We start from the raw sequence: 27394 nt of genomic DNA, 5'->3' as shown, positions 1-27394 counted from the left end.
AGTGCAGAGAAGAGTCAGCTGACCAATCAGAGCAAAACCAAGTAGAGTCATCTGACCAATCAATGCAGAGAAGAGTCATTTGACCAATCAGAACAGAATAGTCATCTGACCAATCAGACCAGAGAATGGTCATCTGACCAATCAGAGCAAAACCAAGTAGAGTCATCTGACCAATTAATGCAGAGAAGAGTCAGCTGACCAATCAGAGCAAAACCAAGTGGAATCATCTGACCAATTAGAGGAATTTAAAGGTGTAACTGGGTTAATTAAGGCTTACTAAGCAACAGGTTCATAATTAGTAAAGTCATTAAACAAAAACAAGTTTCAATAAAACAAAAGTTCCCGACAGCCTTGTAGGCAGTATCCCAACATATAAGGCCAACCATTTTATTTAAATTTTTTTAATGCCCCTCTTTAAGATATGAATACGGTTTATACTATTATTGTGATACTTTTCTGATATATTGTACAGCCCTACCAAATACAGAAGCACTTACAAAGCCTCTGAAATAGCACTAAAATATAGCCAAATGTAAAATATGGTGTAAAATTAAATCAACACAAGCAGCAAACTGATTCAAGATGAAGACTAACAAAGCTGACAGAAGAGGACCTGTACATCGCTCTTTCAGCAGTTCAGACACATAAAATCCCTCTCTCTGTCCTCTCGTCAGGTGAAAAACGCAAACACTTAAGCGTCTTTCATCTCTTTATTGGCTGCATTAAAGGATGATCGGATTGAATCACTGTTCAGCTCTTATTAGACACACTGAGGTCATTCTTTCTCGTCTCAGGTCAAAGAAAAGTCTGAGGCCTTTAATCCGTCTCTTATTTAACAGTACAAGGATTCAAGACCCGAATGATCAGAATAAATCACACAGACGGGGCCATTATTGAACAGATTGGAGAAATCAGTGCAAAGACAGTTTCCAACTTTTCTTTTTAAGGTCATTATTTCTTTTCTTGGGCGCAAAAAATAGTGTTACAGAGACATGACTAATGCAGCGTGAGAGCAGTTATATAAGAGTTCTGGGAAATAACTGAGAGTGTGTATAAATTTCATTCCGTTCTTCACGTTAAAGTGCTCCTATTATACGCTTTTTCAGATATTACCTTTGACGCAGTGTGTAATGTAACTGATTGCTAATGTAAAAGGTCTGCGCAGTTTCAAAGATGAAGCGATTCTGAACAGGCCAGCAGTAATACAGTCTTAATTCCTGCACAACACTATGCTGGGTTGTAGTTGATTTGCATAATGGCTGCATGTGGACGACACGTTTACTAATGCTGTGGAAGAGCTGAAATTCGAGTCATGAGAGTTTGGTTTCTTTCAAGCAATTGGTCACTAAAGAGCCATTTGACCAATCAGAGCAGAGTAGAACAATTTGACCAATCAGAGCGATGTGCGAAATGAGCCATGTGAGAAATTTGAGCAGAGGCATTGTCCAATCAGAGCAGTTTTTTTTTTTTTTTTGAAAAAAGCTTCTGAAATAAGAAGACTCATCTGACCAATCGGAGAAAACCATGTAGATTCATCTGACCAATCAGAACTGATTCAATCAGACTAGAACAGAGTAGTGCCAATTGACCAATCAGAGTAAAGCAGACTCATCTGACCAATCTGAGTAAAACCAAATAGAGTTTTCTGACCAATCAGAACATATTCCAATCAGATAAGAACAGAGTAGAACCATCTGCCAAATCAGAATAGAGACATCTAGACATCAGACCAATCACAGCAAAGCCTTAGAGATTCATCTAGAAAATTGGAACACATTCCAATTGGACCAGAATAGAGTAATGTCAATTGACCAATCAGAGCGCAGCAGACTCATCTGGCCAATCCGACTAAAACCAGAGTCATCTGACCTGAAACAGAGTAAAGCAGAGTAAAGCAGAGTAAAGTCAACCGACCAATCAGAACAGATTCCCATCTGAGGAGAAGAGAGCAGTATCCTCTGACAAATCAGAACAGAGCAGACAAGAGTCATCTGACCAATCAGAGCAGAAACAGTCAGCTGACTAAGCAGAGAAGAGTCGTCTAACCAATCGGAGCACAGAAGAGTAAGCTGACCAATCAGAGTAGAAGAGAGTTGTCTCACCAGTCAGAGCAGAAAAGGTCATCTGACCTATCAGAGCAGAGAGAGTCATTTGACCAATTACAAAATCATCAGAGCAAAGCCAAGTAGAGTCATCTGACCAATAAGTGCAGAGAAGAGTCGTCTGACCAATTAGAGCAAAACCAAGTGCAGCCATCCAATCCGAGCAGAACCAAGTAGAGTCATCTGACCAATCGCAGCATTTTGTTTGTTTTTCATTTTGTGAAGGATCAAAATAGTCTCTGACTTTGACCAAAGCATTTGTCCCTATACTGGTCAACAACAGAACAGGATATCCCTGCATCTCTAAACCCACACTTTCTCACTCAGGACACACAGGAGGACTTTCCTGAACATTGATTGATAGATTTAATTAAGGCAGCAGTAAACGGGGCTCTTCTATTGGACAATTAGATGTATGATTAATAAACACTATTAGTGGGACAAAACCGTCCTCAAGTGCTCATTATATAATGAATGAGGAGATGTAGAGACACACTCTACAAAGAAATGAAAACTAGCTAAGACTGTGTGTGTGCATGAATATGAGCTAAATATAGAGCCTTTAGTTGGGAAACCAATATGATTTTGTCAATCTGTTTTAACTTTAAAACATACATTTACATTTAGCGGACGCTTTTATCCAAAGCGACTTACAAATGAGGACAAGGAAGCAATTTACACAACTATAAGAGTAACAATGAATAAGTGCTATAGGCAAGTGTCAGGTGTGTAAAGTGTAAGAAACAAAACATTAGTAATGTACTATTTTTTATTTATTTTATTTTTTTTTTGTAGTCAGAGAGGCAATTGCAGATTAGGAAGGAAAGTGGAGACTAAATAGTTGAGTTTTTAGTTGTTTCTTGAAGACAGCGAGTGACTCTGCTGTGCTGATGCAGTTAGGGAGTTCATTCCACCAACTGGGCAGATGGAGGGCACATACATCTGCAGAAGTGAGAGCAAATAAGAAGGAGCAAAGCCAGAAGTCGCTTTGTGCGCAAACATCAGAGCTTTGAATTTGATGCGAGCAGCAACTGGCAGCCAGTGCAAACGGATGAGCAGCAGAGTAACATGTGCTCGTTTAGGTTCATTAAAGACCACTCGTGCTGCTGCGCTCTGAAGCAGCTGAAGAGGCTTGATAGAGTTAGCTGGATGCTCGGCTAGTAGAGAGTTGCAATAGTCCAGTCTGGAGAGAACAAGAGCTTGAACAAGGAGTTGAGCTGCATGTTCAGATAGGAAGGGTCGGACCTTTCTAATGTTATAGAGGGCGAATCTGCAAGATCGAGCAGTTCTAGAAATGTGGTCAGAGAAGTTTAGTTGGTCATCAATCGTTACTTCAAGGCTTTTCACCATTTTGGATGCAGTAATGGTTGCCCCGTCCATCTGGATTGAAAAGTTATAATGTAGAGTCGGGTTGACAGAAACTTCAAGCATTTCCGTTTTCGCCAGGTTAAGCTGAAGATGATGATCTTTCATCCAATGTGAAATGTCTGACAGGCAGGCTGAGATGCGAGCTGGAACGGAGGGATCATCAGGGTGAAAAGAGAGGTATAGCTGGGTATCATCAGCATAGAAGTGGTAGGAAAATCCATGTTTCTGGATGACTGATCCTAAAGATGTAGATGGAGAAGAGAAGTGGCCCAAGAACAGAGCCCTGAGGTACCCCGGTGTTGCTGTAGGTTGGACACCTCTCCCCAATATGCACCTTTAAAAAGTCTGAAGTACTTTAAGTGTCACAGATCTGTAAATAAACTCTTGTTAGCATTTTAGCATTGCTAATTAGCACTGCTAACATGCTGTTCCTTTTTTTTCTAGGAATTCAGCCCCTAAAGGCCAGTCAATGAACTGCAGTTGCAGTTACATCCGTATTAGCTTCATGAGGGAGAGCGGGATGTTGACGTTTGGTATAAACACTGTTTAACTGAAAACGAAAAGTTGTACAAAGAGGTACTTTAATAATCAGCTTTTCAAAGTAAAAGCGCAGATGCTCCTGTTTCATCTGACGACCTCATTCCACTCGATTAATCTAGAAATAAAGGTCACTCTAGTTTCTCTCTAACTCTCTTTATCAGTGTAAGTCTGCCGATAGAGTGTGTGTGTTCGGCTCCTACAAGACTCTCAGACCGCACGCAAAATTATTCATTTTTTCTTCCATCTAGAGTTGTGGGCCGCGCTCTATCCTGGTCGCCCGCTTGGCACGGCACACTAATCAGCCGTGACGTGTTGAAAAGGCCTGGTGTTTTGTATCCGCATGGCTAAAGCTCTCACCAGGGCAAGACAATCTATTATAAGAGCCCGAGAAGAAGATGAGGTGCAGGCGGGAGAGAGGGAGAAAGTCAAAATGGGGGGCAATCTTTCTGCTGGCTCCAGAGAATCATTAGTCAAACTGTCTGAGGAGGACAGAGAGGGAGAGAGAGAGAGAGAGTCACACCTTTAAGGCTATGACTTAAGGAAGTGACATCATTTGACGGAGCAGAAGCTAACAGTGATCAAGGATGCGTTCTGTCATTGAATTGTATGATTTTATACTTGCTTTGTGGTTTTTATTTGAGGATGTCAAGCTTTAAGGTCAGGCCCTGTCATAATTTTTATAAGTGAAAATGTACAATATATACATTTAATATTTTATTCAGCAATTTATTTTGCAATATGGGCCTTTAATTAACAGTTTTAAGACGTATTTTATGCTTTAATATTTCATTTTATATTCCATTATTACCTCTTTCAGAATCTAGAATCAAACATTTGCCCTGAAGTTCTAAATAAAGTGAGAAAAACAATCCCATATTAACGAGCACATTCTGTAGCAGAACCCCAGGCTGAACTATCCACTGTTTTAACAAACACAGAGGTCGTGTGGTGCTATAACTGAAGTCCAGATCCATAATGCAGTGCATGTAGAAATGGAGAAAAATACAAAAGTCGTTTAGTAAGGCCTTTTGGCCACTTAAACGCACCGTATGATTGCACTTCATGGCATCTTGCATGTTAAAAATATGGTCAAATTATTGGCTGTTGCCATGATGATTACACCAGCTCTGACAATAATACGCTGTGGAAATGTAGCGCTAGTTTAAAGAACTAGAAATATGCCGCAAAGTGGATCTCATGATGTATTAATATGCGATTGAGCATTTGTGAATGGTCATGTGATACAAGACACTTCGTAGGATAAGAAATGCAGACATTCTCAACAAACTCATCGTCATCCAAAAGCACAGATGTGGAGTTTTCTTTTATTTGTCTTTGACAGACGTCCCCATGATAAACTGCTGTCTGGATGGATACGATACGTTTCTTTGAATTTGTGTATGTAAATATTTGATATTATTTGAGATCTTAGGTCAGAGAAACGCATTACGGATTAAAGTGTCAATGCTCTGATTGTTCAGCTCAGGCCTGCTATTAGCCTGATTACTGTCATTATCACACAGACAGTTAATGACACATTTGGCGCATTCGTTATTGTGGCGGCACGTTTAATCACAATATAACAGTCCAATATGATGATTATCAGAGTACTTTCACTGCAAGGTGATTGTGAAGGTAATATAACGGAAAAGATGAAATCAGAGAGACAAAAGTGAGAAAAAAAGGAAAACAATGGAAAGACAAAACAACGATGTGTGATTAAAAGAATCGCAAAAAACAAGCGCACTTCAGCATCGCAGAATAACAATGACAAATGAGAACAGAAAGATATCAGACAGGATGAGATCAGACAAACAGAGATACAATAAGACAAGAGAGAAGAGCAGAGGAGAGGGAAACAGACCTGAGAGGCGATGAAAAATAAGATTAACTGAGACAAGAGACTAAGATGAAGACGAGGTAAGGTGAGATGAGACGACAGTGAGAAGACAAGGAGACTTAAGAATGGACAACAATAAAAAGATGAGACAAAATTGAGACAAGAGCGGCGTCCCAAATGACACACTATCAGGGTGGAGCAAGCTGAGCTGCCGCTCTAGGCAAAGGACGGTCACGCCGCCCCCAACCCCAACCCTCTGTATTCTGCCGACCTAGACGTGGATATAGCTGAGGGTGCGGGTGGTGAGGGTAGTGTCTGGGATGCCGCCCTCTCTATTCTGCCACATTAGACATGGATATAACTGAAGCCGTGGGTGGTAAGGGTAGTGTCAGGGACGCGGATATAACTGTGGGCACGGGTGGTGAGGGTATTGTCTTGGACGCGGATATAACTGAGGGCGCAGGTGGTGAGGGTAGAGTTGGCGACGCCGCCTTCTCTATTCTACTGCACTAGACGCGGACATAACTGAGGGCGCAGGTGCTGAGGGTAGTGTTGTGGACGCGGATATAACTGAGGGCGCAGGTGGTGAGGATAGTGTTGGGGACGCGGATATAACTGAGGGCGCAGGTGCTGAGGGTAGTGTTGTGGACGCGGATATAACTGAGGGCGCAGGTGGTGAGGATAGTGTTGGGGACGCGGATATAACTGAGGGCGCAGGTGGTGAGGATAGTGTTGGGGACGCGGATATAACTGAGGGCGCAGGTGGTGAGGATAGTGTTGGGGACGCGGATATAACTGTGGGCATGGGTGGTGAGGGTATTGTCGGGGACGCCGCCCTCTCTATTCTACCGCACTAGTCGTGGACATAATTGAGGGCGCGGGTGGTGAGGGAAGTGTCGGGGACGCAGATATAACTGAGGGCGCGGATGGTGAGGATAGTGTTGGGACGCGGATATAACTGTGGGCACGGGTGGTGAGGGTATTGTCGGGGACGCTGCCCTCTCTATTCTACCGCACTAGTCGTGGACATAACTGAGGGTGCGGATGGTGAGGGTAGTGTCGGGGATGCGGACATAACTGAGGGCGCAGGTGGTGAGGGTAGTGTTGGGGACGCCGCCCTCTCTATTCTACCGCACTAGACGCGGACATAACTGAGGGTGCGGATGGTGAGGGTAGTGTCGGGACGCCGGCCTCTCTATTCTACCGCACTAGACGCGGACATAACTGAAGGTGCGGATGGTGAGGGTAGTGTAGGGGATGCGGACATAACTGAGGGCGCGGGTGGTGAGGGTAGTGTCGGGGACGCCGCCCTCTCTATTCTGCCCCCCTAGGCAGCCGCCCAGGTCGCCTCTATGGACGTGCCAGCCCTGCACACTATACACTTTGCACTTACACACTTGGAGCACCAAATGGAGCACTAACATTTTTAATGACGTTCGATTGTTGCCACATCAGTGAAATACTCCTGCAATGAGTATAACCGCATTCAACATCATGAACCGCCAACTATTCCAGCATATTACACAATGGATGCCCTCCAGCTGCAACCCAGTGCACACTCATTCACACACACACACACACACACTCAAACGCTACGGCCAATTTAGTTCATCAATCCCCCTATAGCGCATGCATTTGGACTGTGAGGGAGGAAACCCACGCCAACATGGGGAGAACATGCAAACTCCACACAGAAATGCCAAATGACCCAGCCGGGACTCAAACCAGCAACTTTCTTGTTGTGAGGGGACAGTGCTAACCGCTGAGCCACCATGCCGCCTTCCTCTTTCACTCATCAGATGGAAACACAACATTATTGGCTAAAGTTTTATGCAAGGTTTCATTTTGTGCTTAAATCTTTGCTAAGAGAAGAGTTGCATGAATAATAGAGGTCATAGGTAGTGTTGTTTCTGACCATGCCGTGCGTCTGCTGCTGCAGTAATGTGGGCACGTCTCCTCCGATGGGCATCTGTTTGTTCAGCTCTTCATCTTTCAGACCGATCCAGCGGCTCAGATCCTCCAGCACTGACAGAAGTCGGTTCCAGCGCTCGGCACTGGCCTCCAGATGAGCCCTGCACACACAGCATCATTAACAATCAGCAATTACAGTCACGCTTGAGTGATTAAACAGCAGTTCTGAACAAAACAGCAGTGTTTAGATATACAAGTGATCTGAACTTTATATAAACCAACTGCACTCAATATACTTCCCAGTACCGGGTTGCAGCTGGAAGCGCATCCGCTGTGTAAAATATATGCTGGATAAGTTGGCGGTTCATTCTGCTGTGGTGACCCCTGATTAATAAAGTGACTGAGCCAAAAAGAAAATGAACTATTATTATTGTTCTTATGTAGTGCACTCCTAAATTCTTCAACTTCTTTTCTCCTTGAGCAAAATAAATAACCGTCAGGCTCTGGTGCGTGCGTGTGTGTGTATGTGTGTGTGTGTGGGTGAGTGTGTGTGTGTGTTAATGGACGTATCAGCAAGACTTGTAATTACAGATGTTCAGTAATTAGCGGCTAATTAGCTTTATTAAAACAGCAGACATTAGCGCACACACATACACACACTGTTAACAACAGACACACAACAACACTTCACACTTTACCTGTTGTTGTGCTGCAGGCAGATACTAACACACACACACACACACACACACAAACACACTCTCTCATTCACACATCCTTACACACGAATGAACAGACACACAGTCTCTCTCTTGCTCTTATGCACATTATTTCTTACACACACACACACACACACACACACACACACACACACACACACACACAGTCTCTCTTACACATTATGTTTTACCCACACACTTAAATGTGTTTGTGTATTTGTGACTGCAAGCTCAGTATCAGCGTTTATAAGCACTCGACCTACTAGTGTGTTTGTGTGTGTGTGTTTGAGTTTGTGTACTTAAATGTATGTTTGTGTGTGTTTATGTGCATTTGTGTGTGCTTGTATGTATTTCTGTGTGCATGTTTGTGTTTCTATGCGTGTATGTGGGTATGTGTTTATGTATGCATGTGTGTGTTTGTGTGTGACTGTGTCTGCAGGTGTGTGTGTGTGTATGTGTGCTTGTGTGTATGTATGTGTCTGTGTGTGACTGTGTCTGCAGGTGTGTGTGTGTGTATGTGTGCTTGTGTGTATGTATGTGTCTGTGTGTATGCAGGTGTGTGTGTGTTTGTGTATGTATGTAGGTGTGCGTGTTTGTGTATGTGTGTGTTTGTTTGTGTGCATGTGTGTGTGTGTTTGTGTGTGTTTGTATATGTTTATGTGTGAATGTGTGAGTGCGTGTGTGTGTATGCTTGTCTGTGGGTTTATGTGTTTCTATGCGCGCATGTGGCTGTGTGTGTGTGTTTGTATGTGTCTATATATGTGTGTCTGTGTATATAGGTGGGTGTGTGTATGTGTTAGTCAGTGTATGCATGTGTTTGTGTGCATGGGTGTATGCTTTTGTGAATGTTTGTGTGTCTGTATGTGTATGTGTGTGTGTGTGTCTGTGTCTTTGTGTGTAGTTTGTGTGCAAGCGTATATACTTATGTGCACGTGTATGTGTGTTTGTGTGTGTGTATGTGTCTGTGTGTGTATGCAGCTGTGTGTGTTTGTGTTTGTGTATGTATGTGTGAGTGCATGCATTTGTGTGTGTGTGAGTGCATGCATTTGTGTGTGTGTGTGTGTGTGTGTGTTTGTATGTGTTTATGTGTGAATGTGTGATTGTGTGTGTGTGTGTGCATGCTTGTCTGTGGGTTAATGTGTTTCTATGCGCGCATGTGGCTGTGTGTGTGTGTTTGTATGTGTCCATATATGTGTGTCTGTGTGTATAGGTGGGTGTGTGTATGTGTTTGTGGGTGTATGCATGTGTTTGTGTGCATGGGTGTATGCTTTTGTGAATGTTTGTGTGTCTGTGTGTGTGTTTGTGTGTGTGTCTTTGTGTGTAGTTTGTGTGCAAATGTATAAACTTATGTGCACATGTATGTGTGCTTGTGTGTATGTATGTGTCTGTGTGTGTATGTGTGTGTGTGTGTGTGTGTGTGTGTGTGTGTGTGTGTGTGTGTGTGTGTGTGTGTGTGTGTGTGTGTGTGTGTCTGACCGTATGTTGGCTGATTTGGCCTTCAGGTCGCTCCAGCGCTGGTTCATGTCGTCGAGTCTCTGCTGCAGAAACACAGCCTCCTCTGAGCCGCCCAGAGCCTTCACCATCTTCAGCTTATTGCCCTCCACACTCCTGAACACATCATTATGAGCCTCGATCTCCGCCTGGATGTCCTACACACACACACACACACAGAGAGAGAGAGAGAAGCTGCTTTAATTACACCGCTCTCGCCTACATTATGTGGATTCGTTAAAAGCAAAGATAAATAAATCAACAAAGACCGACAGAGATGTTTCCGCACCGTCTCCGCTGAGAGAAAAACACACACAATTAAAGCTGTCAGTCTAAAACCACACACACACACACACACACACACATACAGCACTTGAGATAAGGAAGAGTACAAGAGTTTGAGCTTCTGTTCAGATTTATAGGAGTCATTTCATCTGATCTTCTGTTTAAAACACGCACACCGCAGCGGAGGAGCACTCAACTCACACGGGAGAAAACTGGAGTAGTGGATGCCATGAGACGAGCAGCCTAATTCATTACATGTTGCCCCCCTTTGCCCCTTCCTGTGTCAGCATAGTGGCCGATTCAAAACCCGCCTGTTTCACACCGCAACCGTGAGCAGAGCATGTGCAGTGCATGACTTTTCAGCGTCCATATTAACAGATTAGAGCTTTCATAACCCATACAGAGCAGCAGTGATAGTTTCGGCGCTGGGTCTATATTTGCCGCCCTCTCACGTGCAATTAAAGTGACAGTGCATTGATAATGACCGAAAAGGCATTGGATGTAAAAAGTAGTAATTTTATCCAATAAATGCATCGATATTATCCACTGATTTATATACAGATGAAAGCAGAAGTTTACATACACTGTATAAAAAGGCACATAACCATTTAAATAAAAGTCAGATGTTAATGTGACTAAACGTTTTCTCTTTTAGGTAAGTTAGTATTATCACATGTGTTTCTGTTCTGCTTTATAGCAGAATAATGAGAGAGATATTAATTGAGAAATTGCTATAACTCTTCTTGAAAGTCAAGTTTACACACAATGAGATTATTCTGCCTCTGGAAAAGCTCAGATGATGATGTCAAGCTTTTGGAGGTTTCTGATTGGCTAATTGACAACATTTGAGTTAATGTGAGGCACAACTGTAGAATAGTATTGAAGGAAAAGCTCAAACACACTGCTTCCTTGTGTGACGACATGGGAAAATCAACAACAAAGCCAGATTACCATTAGCTGAATGACACTGGGAATAATGTTTGGAGACATGTCCTGTGCTCTGATGGAGCTAAGATTGAACTGTTTGGCCATAATGTGCAGTGTTACATTTGGAGGACAAAGGGGAAAGCGCACAAGCCTAGAACACCATCCCAACTGTGCAGTATGGGGGCGGCAGTATCATGTTGTGGGGCTGTTTTGCTGCAGGAGGGACTGGTCCACTTCACAGCATAGATGGCATCATGAAGAAAGAACATCATGGAGAAATACTGAAGCAACATCTCAACACATCAGCCAGGACATTACAACTTGGCCACAAATGGCTCTTCCAAACAGACCATGAGCCTAAGCACACTGCCAAATTAGTTTAAATGTGCTTTAAGGACGACAGAGTGAATGTTTTGGAGTGGCCATCACAAAGCCCTGATCTCAATCCTATAGAAAATGTGTGGGCAGAGTTGAAAAAGCTTGTGCGAGCAAGACAGCCTACAGATCTGACTCAGTTACAGCAATTCTGCCAGGAGGAATGGGCCACAATTCCTGCAAACTATTGTGAGAAGCTTGTGGAAGGAGACCCAAAACATTTCACTAAAGTTGTACAGCAAAGGTTAAAAAAATTCCAAGGAAATGTGTGTAAACTTTTGACTGTCTAGAAATTTATAAAAAATATTTCAAAAAATATTTCTCTCATTATTCTGGCATTTAGCAAATGCAAATGATTCAGGTAATCCTAACAGACCTAAAGTAGTAAACGTTTAGTATGATTTACCATCAGGCATTTTTAAATAAATGGTTATGCTCCTTTTTTTAGAGTGTATGTAAACTTCTGCTTTCAACTGTATATTCAATCAAATGAACGGCAACAAACCTTTCTTTAGGCCCGAACTACAAAACCAAATTCAAAATAATTTAAGTGTTAGTTTTGCTCAAGCTGCACACTAGTTTGATCATGTATTAATATCTTTATAACTATATTGTATAAATATCATTATAACAATAGGCTCAAATCATGATGACAATCAAAAGCAAAATGACTTCATATCACAGGCGATTGTCTTCTGACCGAGTGCATCTTAAAAGACTTGAATGACACTCCTCAGAGAGTGAGAAGCTGATGGCCAATTTAGTTTTCTCAGATGACCTATAGCACATGTGTTTAACATGCAAACTCCACACAGAAATACCATGACCCAGCTGGGACTCGAACCAACAACCTTCTTACTGTGAGGTGACAGTGCTAGCCACCATGTTGCCATTTAGCTGAATACATATTATGAAAAAACACATAAAAGTTTCAGGATTCAGTCCTTATATAACGGAGCTTCACAAACTGTGCTATCAGATGCATTTCTCAGAGAACTGCAAGAAGTTTAATAGCAAAACTTAACATCAGACTGCCTTCAAAGTTTACTTCTGAAATGTCTGCAGCACTCCCTGTCAGTCAAAAGTGTCAGCGCTGCTACATTTATCAGTCAAGCGTACCTAACGTGACTTTAGGGGGATTTATGATTTCATTATGGTACATCAGCCTTAGATTATGCAGTCTAAGGACGTCCCGTGAGATTATTTCAGACAGAGAGCATAATTAAAATACAATTATGTTTATGTGTTATTTGTAAGGATGATTTCTCTGTAAACACTGCAGCGTGGTGATGCTAATGAAGCTAGCGTGAATCTGAGTTTGACAGATTGAGGCATGTTGAGTAGAGGACAGAAGGAGGAGGTTTGGGTCTTTTCCAGTTCATTTGTTAAGTGTCTTCTGCTGTTTAACTCTCTGTCAATCCTTTCAAGAAAATACAGCAGAATACCAATGAAAAAATACAACAGAGGAGACTGTGTGTGTGCTGAAACAACACGCGTCAGAAATGATAGAGATCAAATACGATGTGAAAAATGAACAGACAAAACTAACAAAAGACACAGAATTAAACACAAAGCAAGACGAGAGAACAAAGCAAAATTAAGCAGACAAAACAAACAAGAAGAGACAAAAAATAAACACAAAGCAAGACGAGAGAACAAAACAAAATTAAACAGACAAAATAAACAAAAAGACACAAAATTAAACACAAAGCAAAACGAGAATAAAGCAAAGTTAAACAGACAAAACAAACAAAAAGAGACAAAATAAACACAAAGCAAGACGAGAGAACAAAGCAAAATTAAACAGACAAAACAAACAATAAGTGACAAAATTAAACACAAAGCAAGACAAGAACAAAACAAAATTAAACAGACAAAATAAACAAAAAGACACTAAATTAAACACAAAGCAAAACGAGAATAAAGCAAAATTAAACAGACAAAACAAACAAAAAGAGACAAAATAAACACAAAGCAAGACGAGAAAACAGCTAAATTAAACAGACAAAACAAACAATAAGTGACAAAATTAAACACAAAGCAAGACAAGAACAAAACAAAATTAAACAGACAAAATAAACAAAAAGACACTAAATTAAACACAAAGCAAAACGAGAATAAAGCAAAATTAAACAGACAAAACAAACAAAAAGAGACAAAATAAACACAAAGCAAGACGAGAAAACAGCTAAATTAAACAGACAAAACAAACAATAAGTGACAAAATTAAACACAAAGCAAGACAAGAACAAAACAAAATTAAACAGACAAAACAAACAAAAAGAGACAAAATTAAACACAAAGCAAGACAAGAAAACAGCTAAATTAAACAGACAAAACAAACAAACAGACACAGATTAAAACACAAAGCAAGAAGTGACAAACAAAGCAAAATTAAACAGACAAAACAAACAAAAAGAGACCAAATTAAACACAAAGCAAGACGAGAATAAAGCAAAATTAAACAGACAAAACAAACAAAAAGAAACAAAATTAAACACAAAGCAGGACGAAAATAAAGCAAAATTAAACAGACAAAACAAACAAATAGAAACAAAATTAAACACAAAGCAAGACGAAAATAAAGCAAAATTAAACAGACAAAACAAACAGAAAGACACAAAATAAAACACAAAGCAAGACGAGAGAACAAAGCAAAATTAAACAGACAAAACAAACAAACAGACACAAAATAAAACAGAAAGCAAGACGTGACAAACAAAGCATAATTAAACAGACAAAACAAACAGAAAGAGACTAAACAGACACAGCAAACTAACATTTAACTTAAAATGAATACATGTAGAATCTGTATATCCTGCATTTTGCATCTTGATAAGCTGCGAACACTGCCTGTGTCATACAACTGCTCCCTTAAGACTCTCCTATTTTCAAAATAAGACTTCCACATTCATATTAAGTATGATAAACTTCAAAATAAGGAGTAAAAAAAAAATATATATATATAAAATATATTTATATATATATATATATATATATATATATATATATATATATATATATATATATATATATATATATATATATATATTAGTAAGTAATCTCACTAGGAAACATAGTAGCCAATCAAACGCAGCCTGGGGCATGCATATTAATGACCCATGTAGATCATCATAGTCAGTGTTTTGTTATAATTGGCCTGTTTTTCACTGGGATTTTACACTCACAGCATTGTACGAGGTGTTTGAGGCTCACAGCATGCCATCTCTATGTACTGAGCTTTATTATTCAGCTATGCCTAGGTATATCCAGACTTCCATTGCATAGCACCTTGTAGCTGAGCTAATGTGTGTATGCTTAAACATGATTTAGGTGACACACACACACACACACACACACACACATACATACACAGATCAGCATGCAGTCAATCTGTGCTGGGTTCCACTGTCGCTGTTCGTCTGTTATAGTTCTTAATGAAATATTTAACTGTGATCAATCCGGGCACGATCCCCGCACACACACTGAAACTCCCTCCTCTGCCAGTCTGACCTATTAAACGAGGCAATAAAAAAGCTTTTCTCGTTAATAAAGTTAAATAATTGCTTCTCGATTATAAAGACTCCCCAGAGCTGTCGTTCAGCCGGCTCTGATTGAACCCAGAAAACCAGAGACAGAGAGAGAAAGACGAGGTAAAAGAATAGGTTAAGTAAGGTTTCAGTTTAAATAACAATTTACACCATTTGCTACTGGCTTATCACCTGCCTATTATCGAGATATGAACCATTTATTAACACGTATAGAGAATGATCTTATTTTACATCCCAATACCCAAACCCAACTACTGCATTAGTAGCTATTAATAAGAGGCTAAGTAGTATTTTTTAAGCTAAAACTGTTAATAGGTTGTAAATAATGTAGCTGTGGGCTGACGGATGACACTATGCATTAACTGCAGTGTACTTGTGTCGAGATGACATACTCTGAGCCTCAAACATCATGTAAATTCCCTTGCTCTGTATTTTTACCTATATCCTACTTTACATTTGTTCATGATTTTGTTTCTGCTTTTTTTATACTTATTTGTTTATTTATTCATTGATTCTGTAATTTATCTATATCCCAGATTACATTTGTTCATGTTTTTTCTGCTTTTATTTATTTTTTTCTTATTTACTTATGTATTCCATATACTTCATTTATACCATATTGCATTTGCTTATGTTTTTCTTGTTTATTTATTTATTTATTTATTTATTTATTTATTTATTTATTCTGCATTACTACCTACGTCACATATTACATTTTTTGCTTTCTATTAAATAATTAATTTATTTATTTATTAACTATATCCCATATTACATCTGTTTATGTTTTTCTTTATTTGTTTATTTATTTATTTATTTATTTATTTATTTATTTATTTATTTATTTATTTATTTATTACCTATATCACATATGATCCTTTTCTGCTCATTTATTTATTGATTGATTTATTATTACCTATATTACATACTGTCCTTTTCTGCTTATTTATTTATTTATTTTTTAACTATATGCCATATTACATTTTGTTCATTATGTTTTGCTTGTTAATTTATTTATGTATTTATTTGTTTGTTTATTTATTTATTAACTATATCCCATATTGCATTTGTTCATAATGTTTTTCTTGTTTATTATTTATTTATTTAATTATTCATTTATTATTATATATAAATCACAATGACCCTTTTTTACTAATTTGTTTATTTATTTATTTTTATGTATTCTGTATTTCTACCTAGATGACATATTACCCTTTTTTGCTCATTTATTTATTTATTTGTTTATTTATTTGTTTATTTATTTATTTATTTGTTTATTTGTTTATTTGTTTGTTTATTTGTTTGTTTGTTTGTTTGTTTATTTCATATATTACCCTTTTTCTGGTTTCTATTTATGTATTTAATTATTTATTTATTTATTCTGTATTATTACCTAGATCTCATATTACCTCTATGTATTTATTTATTTGTTTATTCTGTCATTTTACCTATATCACATATTACCTTTGATCATGATTTTTTTCCGCTTCCTAAGTATTTATTTATTTATGTATTCAGTATTTTAATCTATTTCCTATATTACCTTTGTTCACTGTTTTTCTGATTTATTGATATATGTATTCTGTATTTTTACCTATATCTATTATTTCCTTTGTTTGTGATTTATTTCTTATTCATTTATTTATTTATTTATTTATTTATTTATTTATTCACTTATTTATTTATTCAATCAATCATTCATTTTTTTAAATTATTTATTTATTTATTCATCCGTTGATTCTGTATTTTTACCCATCCCATATCACCAATTCCTGTTTTTTTCTTTTCTTATTTATTTATTTATTTAATTTATTCTGTATTTTACCTATATACCATATTGTTCATGCTTCTGTCTGTCCGTGTATTTACTTCTTTATTTAGAGTGTGAATATCTTCAGGCTTTTTTCCACAGGTGGAGATCCTCTGTAAACCCGAGAGTGTTTTGAAACCTCTCTCTCTCCTACCCAGAAGCAGTTTATGTACAGACAGCAGATGATTTTTATTATTTTATCCAGAGAGACTAACACTGCGTTCACTGTGGAAAACTGAGAAGAGTTCACAGATCGGCCCTTCCAGGACTTTCTTTACAGATCAGGAAATGGTATCATTTACCCTCTGCCAACTACCAACACACAGATCAGTATATACACAAGCATGTACACAGATAAATACGGACACGCACACACACGTGAATGATCTCACACACAAAAAGCAGAATGTGTTATCCATATTAAAGTTTTGGTGTCTAAATCTTTCAGTAAAGTAACATGCTTTATTTCAGTTCATGACTGTTTCAGATAACAATCTCCGTTGTTGCTGTTGTTGTTCATTTAGATAATGACACCCTGATAACTAAATGTTGCTAATCCTTAAATACATGTTTATGTAGGTAATGTAACTTCTCAAATAAAATAAAAAAATAATATTTAAAAATAAAAATGTTTCAGATCATCACAAATAAACTACTAAAATTCTGTTAAAGATTCAGATATAGCGAGCATCTGTCAGTACATGCTCCCCCCACATGCATATGTCAGTGTAAACTCACACACACACACACAAACACACACACACACACACACACTGTCCAATATGAAAATACCTCCTCGAACTTCTCCAGCAGCTCCTGCAAGCTGAGGTTCAGACCGATCATCATGATTTCTCTCACATCCCAAAACCACACGAAAAGCCAGCCTTGTTAAATCCCCTGGAGGTCCACGAGCGCACAACACAGCTTATCATCATTATGATTATTATATGCAGGAACATCTGTGCACGATGTACAGTGTCTGATCCGAGCTCCCGAACCCAAAATCTGCACACAGACAGACTCATACTCCAGTGCTGAATAAGGCCTGAACGCTGGAGGAAACATTCACAGATTCGGGATTCCACCAAACATCCATTCAATGACCTGGAGATGATTTAGCTGCTGCGTTCATGAAAACACACACAGAGCGTCTTGTTCCTCCTCCAGGTTTCTGTGACCCTCAGGCAAGCGTTCGTGATCAATTACTCGTGTGAAAAAAAGAGCCTCTGTTTGGATCGGGCTGGCACGGAGGTCTGAATCAACGTCTTCATGCAAAAAACACACGATTGAGAGACTGTAGATGATTCAGTTTCGAGGAGAACATCTGCACATTTAGACTGAAACACATTTAAGAGGAGAACGTCTCCAGATTTAGACTGAAAGAGGAAACAAAAGACAAAACAACACATTTAAGAGAGCAAAGAAGATCCAGTCTTGAGGAGAACGTCTCCAGATTTAGACTGAAAGATCAAAAACACACATTTAAGAGAGTAAAGAAGATCTGATTTTGAGGAGAATGTCTCTAAAGTCAAACTAAAACAATAAAAAAACATGTTTAGGAGTCTAAAAAGCCAATTTTGAGGAGAACTCAAAAGACGTAAAGATATAGATTAAAAGACGAAAACAAAAAAACACGTTTAAGTTACAGAAAAAGATCCAGTTTTGAGAAGAACATCTTCAAATCTAGACTGAAAGACGAAAAACACACGATTAAGAGACTGTAGATGATTCAGTTTTGAGGGGAACGTCTCCAGATTTAGACTGAAACACGTTTAAGAGTCAGCAGTAGATCCAATTTTGAAGGAGAACGTCTTTCAGATTTAGACTGAAAGATGAAAACGAAAGACGAAAAGCACTTTTAAGAGTCAGAAGATGATTCAGTTTGGAGGAGAACGTCTCCGGATTTAGATTGAAAGATCCGAAAACACATTTAGGAGTCTCAAAATGGTCCAATTTCATGAAGAAAGTCTTCAAAGCTGGTCTGAACAATGAAAAACACACATTTAAGAGTCGGAAGATCATCTATTTTCTAGGAGAACGTCTCTAAATCTAGGCTGAAAGATCAAAAACACATTTAGGAGATAGACGAAGATCCAATTTCACAAAGGAGGTCTTCAAATCTAGACTGAACGATGAAAAACACACATTTAAGAGTCAGAAGACCATCTGTTTTTGAGGAGAACATCTCTAAATCTAGGCTGAAAGACACATTTAGGAGATAGACGAAGATCCAGTTTTGAAGAGGACTTCTCCAGATTTAAACACACATTTAAGAGATGGATGTAGATTTGTGAGGAGAATGATTTAGATTTAGACTAAAAGATGAACAACACACATTTGGGAGGCAGAAGATCTCATTTTAAAGAGAAACATCTTAAGATTTAGATCAAAAGACGAAAAAAAAACATGCTCAAGAGGCTGAAGTTGATCCAATATTGAGGAGAGCATCTCCAGATTTACATTGAAAGATGAAAAACACACATCTGAGAGAAAGAAATCCCAATATCAAGAAGAAAATCTCCAAATCTAGACAAAACAATGAAAAACACACATTTAAGACACAGAGGAACGTCCAATTTTGAGGAGAACGTCTCCAGATTTAGAGTAAAAGATGAAAAACACACATTTAAGAGATCCAAGAAGATCCAATTTTGAGAAGAGTGTCTAAAGATTTAGACTAAAATATAAAAAATACCAATTTAAGCAACAGAAAAAGATCCAGTTTCAATGAGAACATCTCCAGATTGAAAGACGAAAAACACAATTAAGAGATAGAGGATCTAATTTAGAGGAGAACATCTCAAAATCTAGACTGAAAGACGAAAAACACACATCTAAGAGACAGAGGAAGATCCCGCTTTTCAGGAGAACATCTTTAGATTCAGACTGAAAGATGAAAAACACATGTTGAAGAGACAAGTAGACCCCATTTCGAGGAGAACGTCTCCAAATCTAAACTGAAAGATGCAAAACACCACATTCAGGAGACAGAAGTAGATCCAATATCAAGAAGGAGATCTCCAGATTTACAGAGAAAGATCAAAAACACACGTTAAAGAGACTGAAGTAGATCCAATATCAAGAAGAACATCTCCATATCTAGACTATAAGGTGAAAAAACACACATTTAAGAGAGAGATGTTCAAACTTTGAGGAGAACGTCTCCAAATGCAGAATGAAAGATTAAAAAAAACACACGTTTAAGAGATCGAAGTAGATCCAATATCAAGGGAAGATCTCCAGATTTGGACCTAAACAGGAAAAACACACGTCTAAGAGATGGAAGAAGATCCTGTTTTGGAGTAAAACATCTCCATAACTAGACCAAAAGGCGAAAAAACACACATTAAAGAGACAGAAGATCAAACTTGGAGGGGGAAGTCTCCGAATCTAGACTGAAAGTCTGAAAAAAAGCATGTTCAAGAGACAGAAGTAGATCCAGTTTTAGAGGAGAACATCTCCAAATCTAGACCGCACGATGGAGATGAGCTGAAAACGAGTCAATCTTTCCCAACAAAAAACAACGTTTCTGCTCATTTCGTAAGATGAGATCAGGGTTTTCTCTTTGTGTGCAAGTATTAGCCCCCCGCAGAACTTCCGAAAGTTTGATTCAAAGTCTCCGGCTGAACACTGCTCCTCCAGCGCTGATCTCTACACTGACTGCTGGCTTCTCTCTCTCTCTTTCTCTCCTGTCTTTCCCTCCAGTGGCAGCTGTTTATTATTTTATTCAGCATCCCCTGTTTCCCCTCCTCTTTCCTTCCACTCCAGACTAACACACATACACACACACTTGTTCCTATATCCCGATGGGGACTCTGGTAGGCATAATGATGTTTCAGTACAAACTGTATAAACCCTCACAGGACACTTTTACATCTGCATACTACTTCATCATGTCTGATTTATAAGCATGTTTACTTAAATTTTGATCCACACAGTGACACAAGTCCCCATAAGTCTGTGTGTATTCAGGTTTAAGTCCCCACTGGAATATTAAAACAAGTACACACGCATGCACACACCCACCCCCCACACATAATCACGCACACAGTCACTCACACCCACTTCCTGTAGGGCCCCAGCGTGAAAGAGTCCAAAATCCCCCCAAACAGAGGTCTGTTCTGCAACAAGGTGAAAGCGGGAGAGACGCAGAGTTTGATGAAGTACAGTCTCGGTTTTTCAGCATCAGTGAAAGCCCGCAGCGGTGAATCTCTCATATGAGCAGGACCAAGATAAGAGCAGATCAGCACACACACGTAACTGCACATCATGTGATGGCGAGAGAGGCAGCCTCTGTTACTTTTATATCTGCGTGCAAACATCTGATGGACATTTTTAGACATTTTGTAATCAACATTTGAAGTGGATCAAACTAAAACGTTACAAAAAAATATCCTAAGAAGAGGATGACTGTTGATCAATACACTGTAAACGGTGATTATTTCACTTTACTTAAAAAATAAGAGAGTAAACACACTAAATTTTGGAACTGTAAAGTTGATTTAACTCATTTTTTATAATCACGCACAGATCATTTACTTAAAAGTTTACTCAATTAATAATGTAAAGTCACTAACCGCTTTAAAAGCAACATGTTTACTCACTTATTTTAGGTAAAGTCAACTAATCGCTTTAAAAGCAGCAGGTTTACTCATTTATTTTAAGTAAAGTCAACTAATCGCTTTAAAAGCAACATGTTTACTCACTTATTTTAGGTAAAGTCAACTAATCGCTTTAAAAGCAACAGGTTTGCTTATTTATTTTAAGTCAAGTCAACTAATCGCTTTAAAAGCAAAAGGTTTACTCACTTATTATAAATAAAGTCAACTAATCGCTTTAAAAGCAACAGGTTTACTCACTTATTTTAAGTCAAGTCAACTAATCGCTTTAAAAGCAACAGGTTTACTCACTTATTTTAGGTAAAGTCAACTAATCGCTTTAAAAGCAACAGGTTTGCTTATTTATTTTAAGTCAAGTCAACTAATCGCTTTAAAAGCAAAAGGTTTACTCACTTATTATAAATAAAGTCAACTAATCGCTTTAAAAGCAACAGGTTTACTGATTTATTATAAATAAAGTCAACTAATCGCTTTAAAAGCAACAGATTTACTCACTTATTTTAAGTCAAGTCAACTAATCGCTTTAAAAGCAACAGGTTTACTCACTTATTATAAATAAAGTCAACTAATCGCTTTAAAAGCAACAGGTTTACTGATTTATTATAAATAAAGTCAACTAATCGCTTTAAAAGCAACAGATTTACTTACTTATTTTAAGTCAAGTCAACTAATCGCTTTAAAAGCAACAGGTTTGCTTATTTATTTTAAGTCAAGTCAACTAATCGCTTTAAAAGCAACAGGTTTACTCACTTATTATAAATAAAGTCAACTAATCGCTTTAAAAGCAACAGGTTTACTGATTTATTATAAATAAAGTCAACTAATCGCTTTAAAAGCAACAGGTTTACTGATTTATTATAAATAAAGTCAACTAATCGCTTTAAAAGCAACAGATTTACTCACTTATTTTAAGTCAAGTCAACTAATCGCTTTAAAAGCAACAGGTTTACTCACTTATTTTAAGTCAAGTCAACTAATCGCTTTAAAAGCAACAGGTTTACTCATTTATTTTAAGTAAAGTCAACTAATCGCTTTAAAAGCAACAGGTTTGCTTATTTATTTTAAGTCAAGTCAACTAATCGCTTTAAAAGCAAAAGGTTTACTCACTTATTATAAATAAAGTCAACTAATCGCTTTAAAAGCAAAAGGTTTACTCACTTATTATAAATAAAGTCAACTAATCGCTTTAAAAGCAACAGGTTTACTCACTTATTTTAAGAAAAGTCAACTAAACACTTTAAAAGCAACAGGTTTACTCATTATTGTAAAGTCAACTAATCGCTTTAAAAGCAACGGATTTACTGATTTATTTAAGTCAAGTCAACCACCACTTTTTGTTTTACAGTGAGTAAATACATTTAAACAAAGTACATTCTGCCAATAATTAAGGTGATTAATATTTCCCATCCATAAATGTGCAGATATTGTGACTTGCAGTGACATAAATGAAATATTGCAGATTCTGTAAGTCAATCCAGTGATAAACTGCTCTTATTATTAGATCAATTAACTGCTAATATCGTAAACAATAAAGCCTCTTTGCTGTGAAGTTAATTAGATGTGTCAGAAATCTGTCACTAATAAGAAGAAATCTGCAGATTATTTAGCCCATGAGTCTATTTACAAATGCCTTTGGATATACATTTATTCCCTTTTTATAATAATTTCAGTAATATGATTGACTAATATATCACTAATATACACTAATAAAACATATTTTGCAGAATAATTAATTTTTTTTACTAATGAAATTAGATTTATGGAGACGTGAGTCAGAGATGACCGACAATACTTGGTATGCATGAAATGTGGCGTCATTGCTTTGAAATATTTTGTGGTTTAATACCCACAATGTTTTATTCTTGGCTGAGTAATTCTGTTTGTTAATTAAATAACCGTATGTGTGTTATTAAAATGTTTTAGCAATATTTTTAAAATAAAGCTAAAAGGCCATATCTGACTCAAATGCACAGAAATAAAAGTTTCACTTAAAAATTAAGCAATAAATTAAATTTTTTTCCCCTATTTGTCACCAAATTCTGAGTTAAACAACCTTGTTCAGTGTGTGTGTGTGTGTGTGTGTGTGTGTGTGTGTGTGTGTGTGTGTGTGATAGTTACGTTTCCTTTGAAATTCATAAGACACATATGGGCTCTATCGTGGCTTGTCTAAACACATAAAGTCAGATTGTCAAAGGCCATGTGGTCCGAACAAACACACACACACACACACAAACCCACACACACACACACTGCACACACTTTAAAGCAGCCAGGAGCAACGACAGAAGACAATTCTGAATATTCATGAGCCAAACCCTTTGAAGTGCCTTTACTTCATTAGTGCATTTACATAATGAATATCCAGCGCAGCACGCTTGATGTGTGCAAAGTCGCACGTGTGTGTTTGTGTGTGTGTGTAAACAAACCCTCCTGGATTACAATCAAATTAGGATATGAATGCGTGTAAGATAATAGATGAGGAGTTAACACATGCGGATGAGTGTGTGCGCAAACAGAAGAACTGCAGATGATTAGAGCGACTGATGAAGCAAACTGTCAAACACCGACTGCAGAACAACACTGAAGACACTAGAGGAACACACACACACACACACACACACATCCTTACACATTCATAAACACCTAAACTCTATTAGGAGAGCATGAAAACATGAATCCGCATGCACACACACACACACACACACACACACACACACACACACACACGCTTATCAGTGAAGTGCAGATGTGGACGTACATCAGATGTTTGTTGGAAAAACCCGCACAGAAATCTACTCCATCACATTGCTGTGTGTGTGTGTGTGTGTTAATGTATTTGTGTATGTTAATGTGTGTATTAATGTGTAAGTATATGTGTGTGTTAATATGTGTATTAGTATGTGTGTATGTGTGTGTTAATGTGTGTATATGTGTGTATAAATGTGTATGTATGTGTGTATTCATGTGTGTATGTGTGTACATGTGTATGTGTTTGTTAATGTGTGCATGTTAATGTATTTGTGAGTGTTAATGTGTGTCTAATGTGTGTGTATGTGTGTTATTATGTGTATTAGTGTGTATCCATGTGTGTGTGTATGTTAATGTGTGTTTTAATGTTTGTATACGTGTATGTGTGTGTATGTGAATGTGTGTATTAGTGTGTGTTTGTAGATGTGTATGTGTTTTAATGTATGTGTATGTTAATGTGTGTATTAATGTGTGCGTTAATGCGTGTGTGTATACATTAATGTGTGTGTATGTGTATGTGTGTGTTAATGCGTGTATGTTAATATGTGTATTAGTGTGTGTTTGTAGATGTGTATGTGTGTGTTAATGTGTATGTTAATATGTGTATTAATGTGTGTGTGTATATGTGTATGTGTGTTTTTAATGTATGTGCATGTTAATGTGTGTATTAATGTGTGTGTATATGTGTATGTGTGTGTTTTAATGTATGTGTATGTTAATATGTGTATTAATGTGTGTATATGTGTATGTGTGTGTTTTAATGTATGTGTATGTTAATATGTGTATTAATGTGTGTGTGTATATGTGTATGTGTGTGTTTTAATGTATGTGTATGTTAATGTGTGTATTAATGTGTGTGTATATGTGTATGTGTGTGTTTTATTGTATGTGTATGTTAACGTGTGTACTAATGTGTGTATATGTGTATTCATGTGTGTGTATATGTGTATGTGTTTGTTAATGTGTATTAATGTGTGTGTATATGTGTGTGTTAATGTATGTGTATGCTATTATTTAATATTATGTGCTGTCATCATGGCAAATATAAAAGAAATCAGTTATTAGAGATGAGTTATTAAAACTATTATGATTAGAAATGTGTTGAACAAAATCTGCTCTCCATTAAACAGAAATTGGGGGAATATATTCAGGAGGGCGAATATTTCTGACTCCAATTGTATATATTGAACACTGAATATCTTGCAATGCACACATTGCGATATCGATGCTGAAACAATATATTGCGCAATCACAAGCATTTTTCATTTCTACTACCAATCTGGTAGTAAAAATCTGATTTTCTCCTTCTCTTTCGCTGGAGTGTGACTAAACTATATAGAGCAGACGTCATCAGTAAAGCAGATGGCTGAATGTGTTCATCTCCATCTGAATTATCCGTCTGTAAAAGCCCTGACTTGCTGATCTGTGTGTTTGAGACTGAAATCATCCTCAGAGACGCTGTCCTCAAGGAAAGCAATAAGAAAAGGCCTGTGAGCTTTCATTAGCAGAGCTGCCGTACACATAATGAATGTAAAGCAGGTCTATTGTAAAGTTACCTCTGTGAGGTAAACTGCATTATGGAAACCCCCTGTGAAGTGCTTAGAAATTAATGAAAAGAGGGCGGAGCATGGCATAGCTCCTCCCCTTTTAAAGAACAGCCAATACTGTGTTGTTTTCTCACATCTCTGCCAGTGAGAGCGGTCGAGCTCAAGTGCATCAAATAAACAGCCAATGGGAAGAATGGGGCGGGGCATGTCAGACACTAGAGAGCATTTGATTGGTCAGAAGATTTAATGAGAAACTGAAGTATGAGATGACGTGAATAAATCTGTCCTTGACTCTTGTTTTGCTGGCAGTGCCCAGACACTAGTCCTGTCATGTCTTGTATGTTTTGCTCGGCTCGAGTTTTCTCAGGTCAAGCACTCATATTTCCTGTCATTATCTGTCTTTGTCTTTGTATATTCCTCTGTTATTGCTTAATTTGCTCTTGTTTATAGTCTCCTCATGTCTGCTGTCCTATGACAGTTTGTTATACAAACAGCGGCCACTTTATTAGGTACACCTGTCCAACTGCTTGTTTACGCAAATTTCTAATCAGCCAATCACAGGGCAGCAGCTCAATGCATTTAGGCATGTAGACATAGTCAAGCTGATCTGCTGCAGTTCAGACTGAGCATCAGAAGGAGGAAGAAAGGGGATTTAAGTGACTTTAATCATGGCATGGTTGTTGCTGCCAGACGGGCTGCTCTGAGTATTTCAGAAACTGCTGATCTACTGGGATTTTCACGCACAACCATCTCTAGGGTTTACAGAGAATGCTCCGACAAAGAGGAAATATCCAGTGAGCGGCAGTTCTGTGGGCGCAAATGCCTTGTTGATGAGGCCAGAGGAGAATGGCCAGACTGGTTCCAGCTGATGGAAAGGCAACAGTAACTCAAATAAGCACTCGTTACAACTGAGCTCTGCAGAAGAGCATCTCTGAACACACAACACGTCCAACCTTGAGGCGGATGGACTACAGCAGCAGAAGAGCACACCGGGTGCCGCTCCTGTCAGCTAAGAACAGGAAACTGAGGCTACAATTCACACAGACTCACCAAAACTGGACAATAGAAGATTGGAGAAACGTTGCTGCTCTGATGAGTCTCCATTTCTGCTGACACATTCAGATGCTCGGCCCACAATTTGCCGTCAACACGATGAAAGCATGGATCATCCTGCCTTGTATCAGCGGTTCAGGCTGGTGGTGGTGGTGTAATGGTGTGGGGGAGATTTTCTTATTTATGTAAGGCTGTTTGTCTGAGCAAAGCTTTTATACATTGGAATATAATAATCAAACATGTCATAATACTCTAAAAATCCAAGGTTGTAGCATCTTAGGAGCTTCTCTCCATCCTCACAGTCATTTGTTTCTACAGTATGAGTTTGCCGAATGAGGGAATCCTCAGTTGAGCACGTCTTTAGAAATGTTCAAACGCTGAACTTCTTCTCTACTGAAACATTCAGAACTGCTCCTGAAAAGAAAATCAGGACCAGTCTTCAAGCGTACTTGCTTATGTTTGCTGTCTGTGCTGGTATTTTGTGATAAAGAGGTTATATGATTTGATTACATAT

General features: G+C 38.1%; 1 protein-coding gene across 22 annotated transcripts in view; it reads right to left on the bottom strand.

Moving 5' to 3' along the window:
* Positions 1-27394, bottom strand: part of utrn (utrophin) — a 311025-nt gene that overhangs the window by 107925 nt on the left and 175706 nt on the right. For 20 of the 22 annotated variants that reach the window (XM_073939615.1, XM_073939623.1, XM_073939621.1 and 17 more), the window contains 2 exons: positions 9954-10126; positions 7766-7922 (listed from right to left, as the gene is read on the bottom strand). In XM_073939615.1, the coding sequence (XP_073795716.1) occupies positions 7766-7922; positions 9954-10126 (330 nt within the window). Of the gene's footprint in view, positions 1-7765; positions 7923-9953; positions 10127-17705; positions 20591-27394 lie in introns of those variants that run through there. The other 2 variants (XM_073939635.1, XM_073939637.1) reach the window with 1 other exon arrangement.

This window comes from Danio rerio, chromosome 23, assembly GCF_049306965.1.
Source record: "Danio rerio strain Tuebingen ecotype United States chromosome 23, GRCz12tu, whole genome shotgun sequence".
Lineage (NCBI taxonomy): Eukaryota > Metazoa > Chordata > Actinopteri > Cypriniformes > Danionidae > Danio > Danio rerio.
This window is presented reverse-complemented; position numbering and strand designations above follow the sequence as displayed.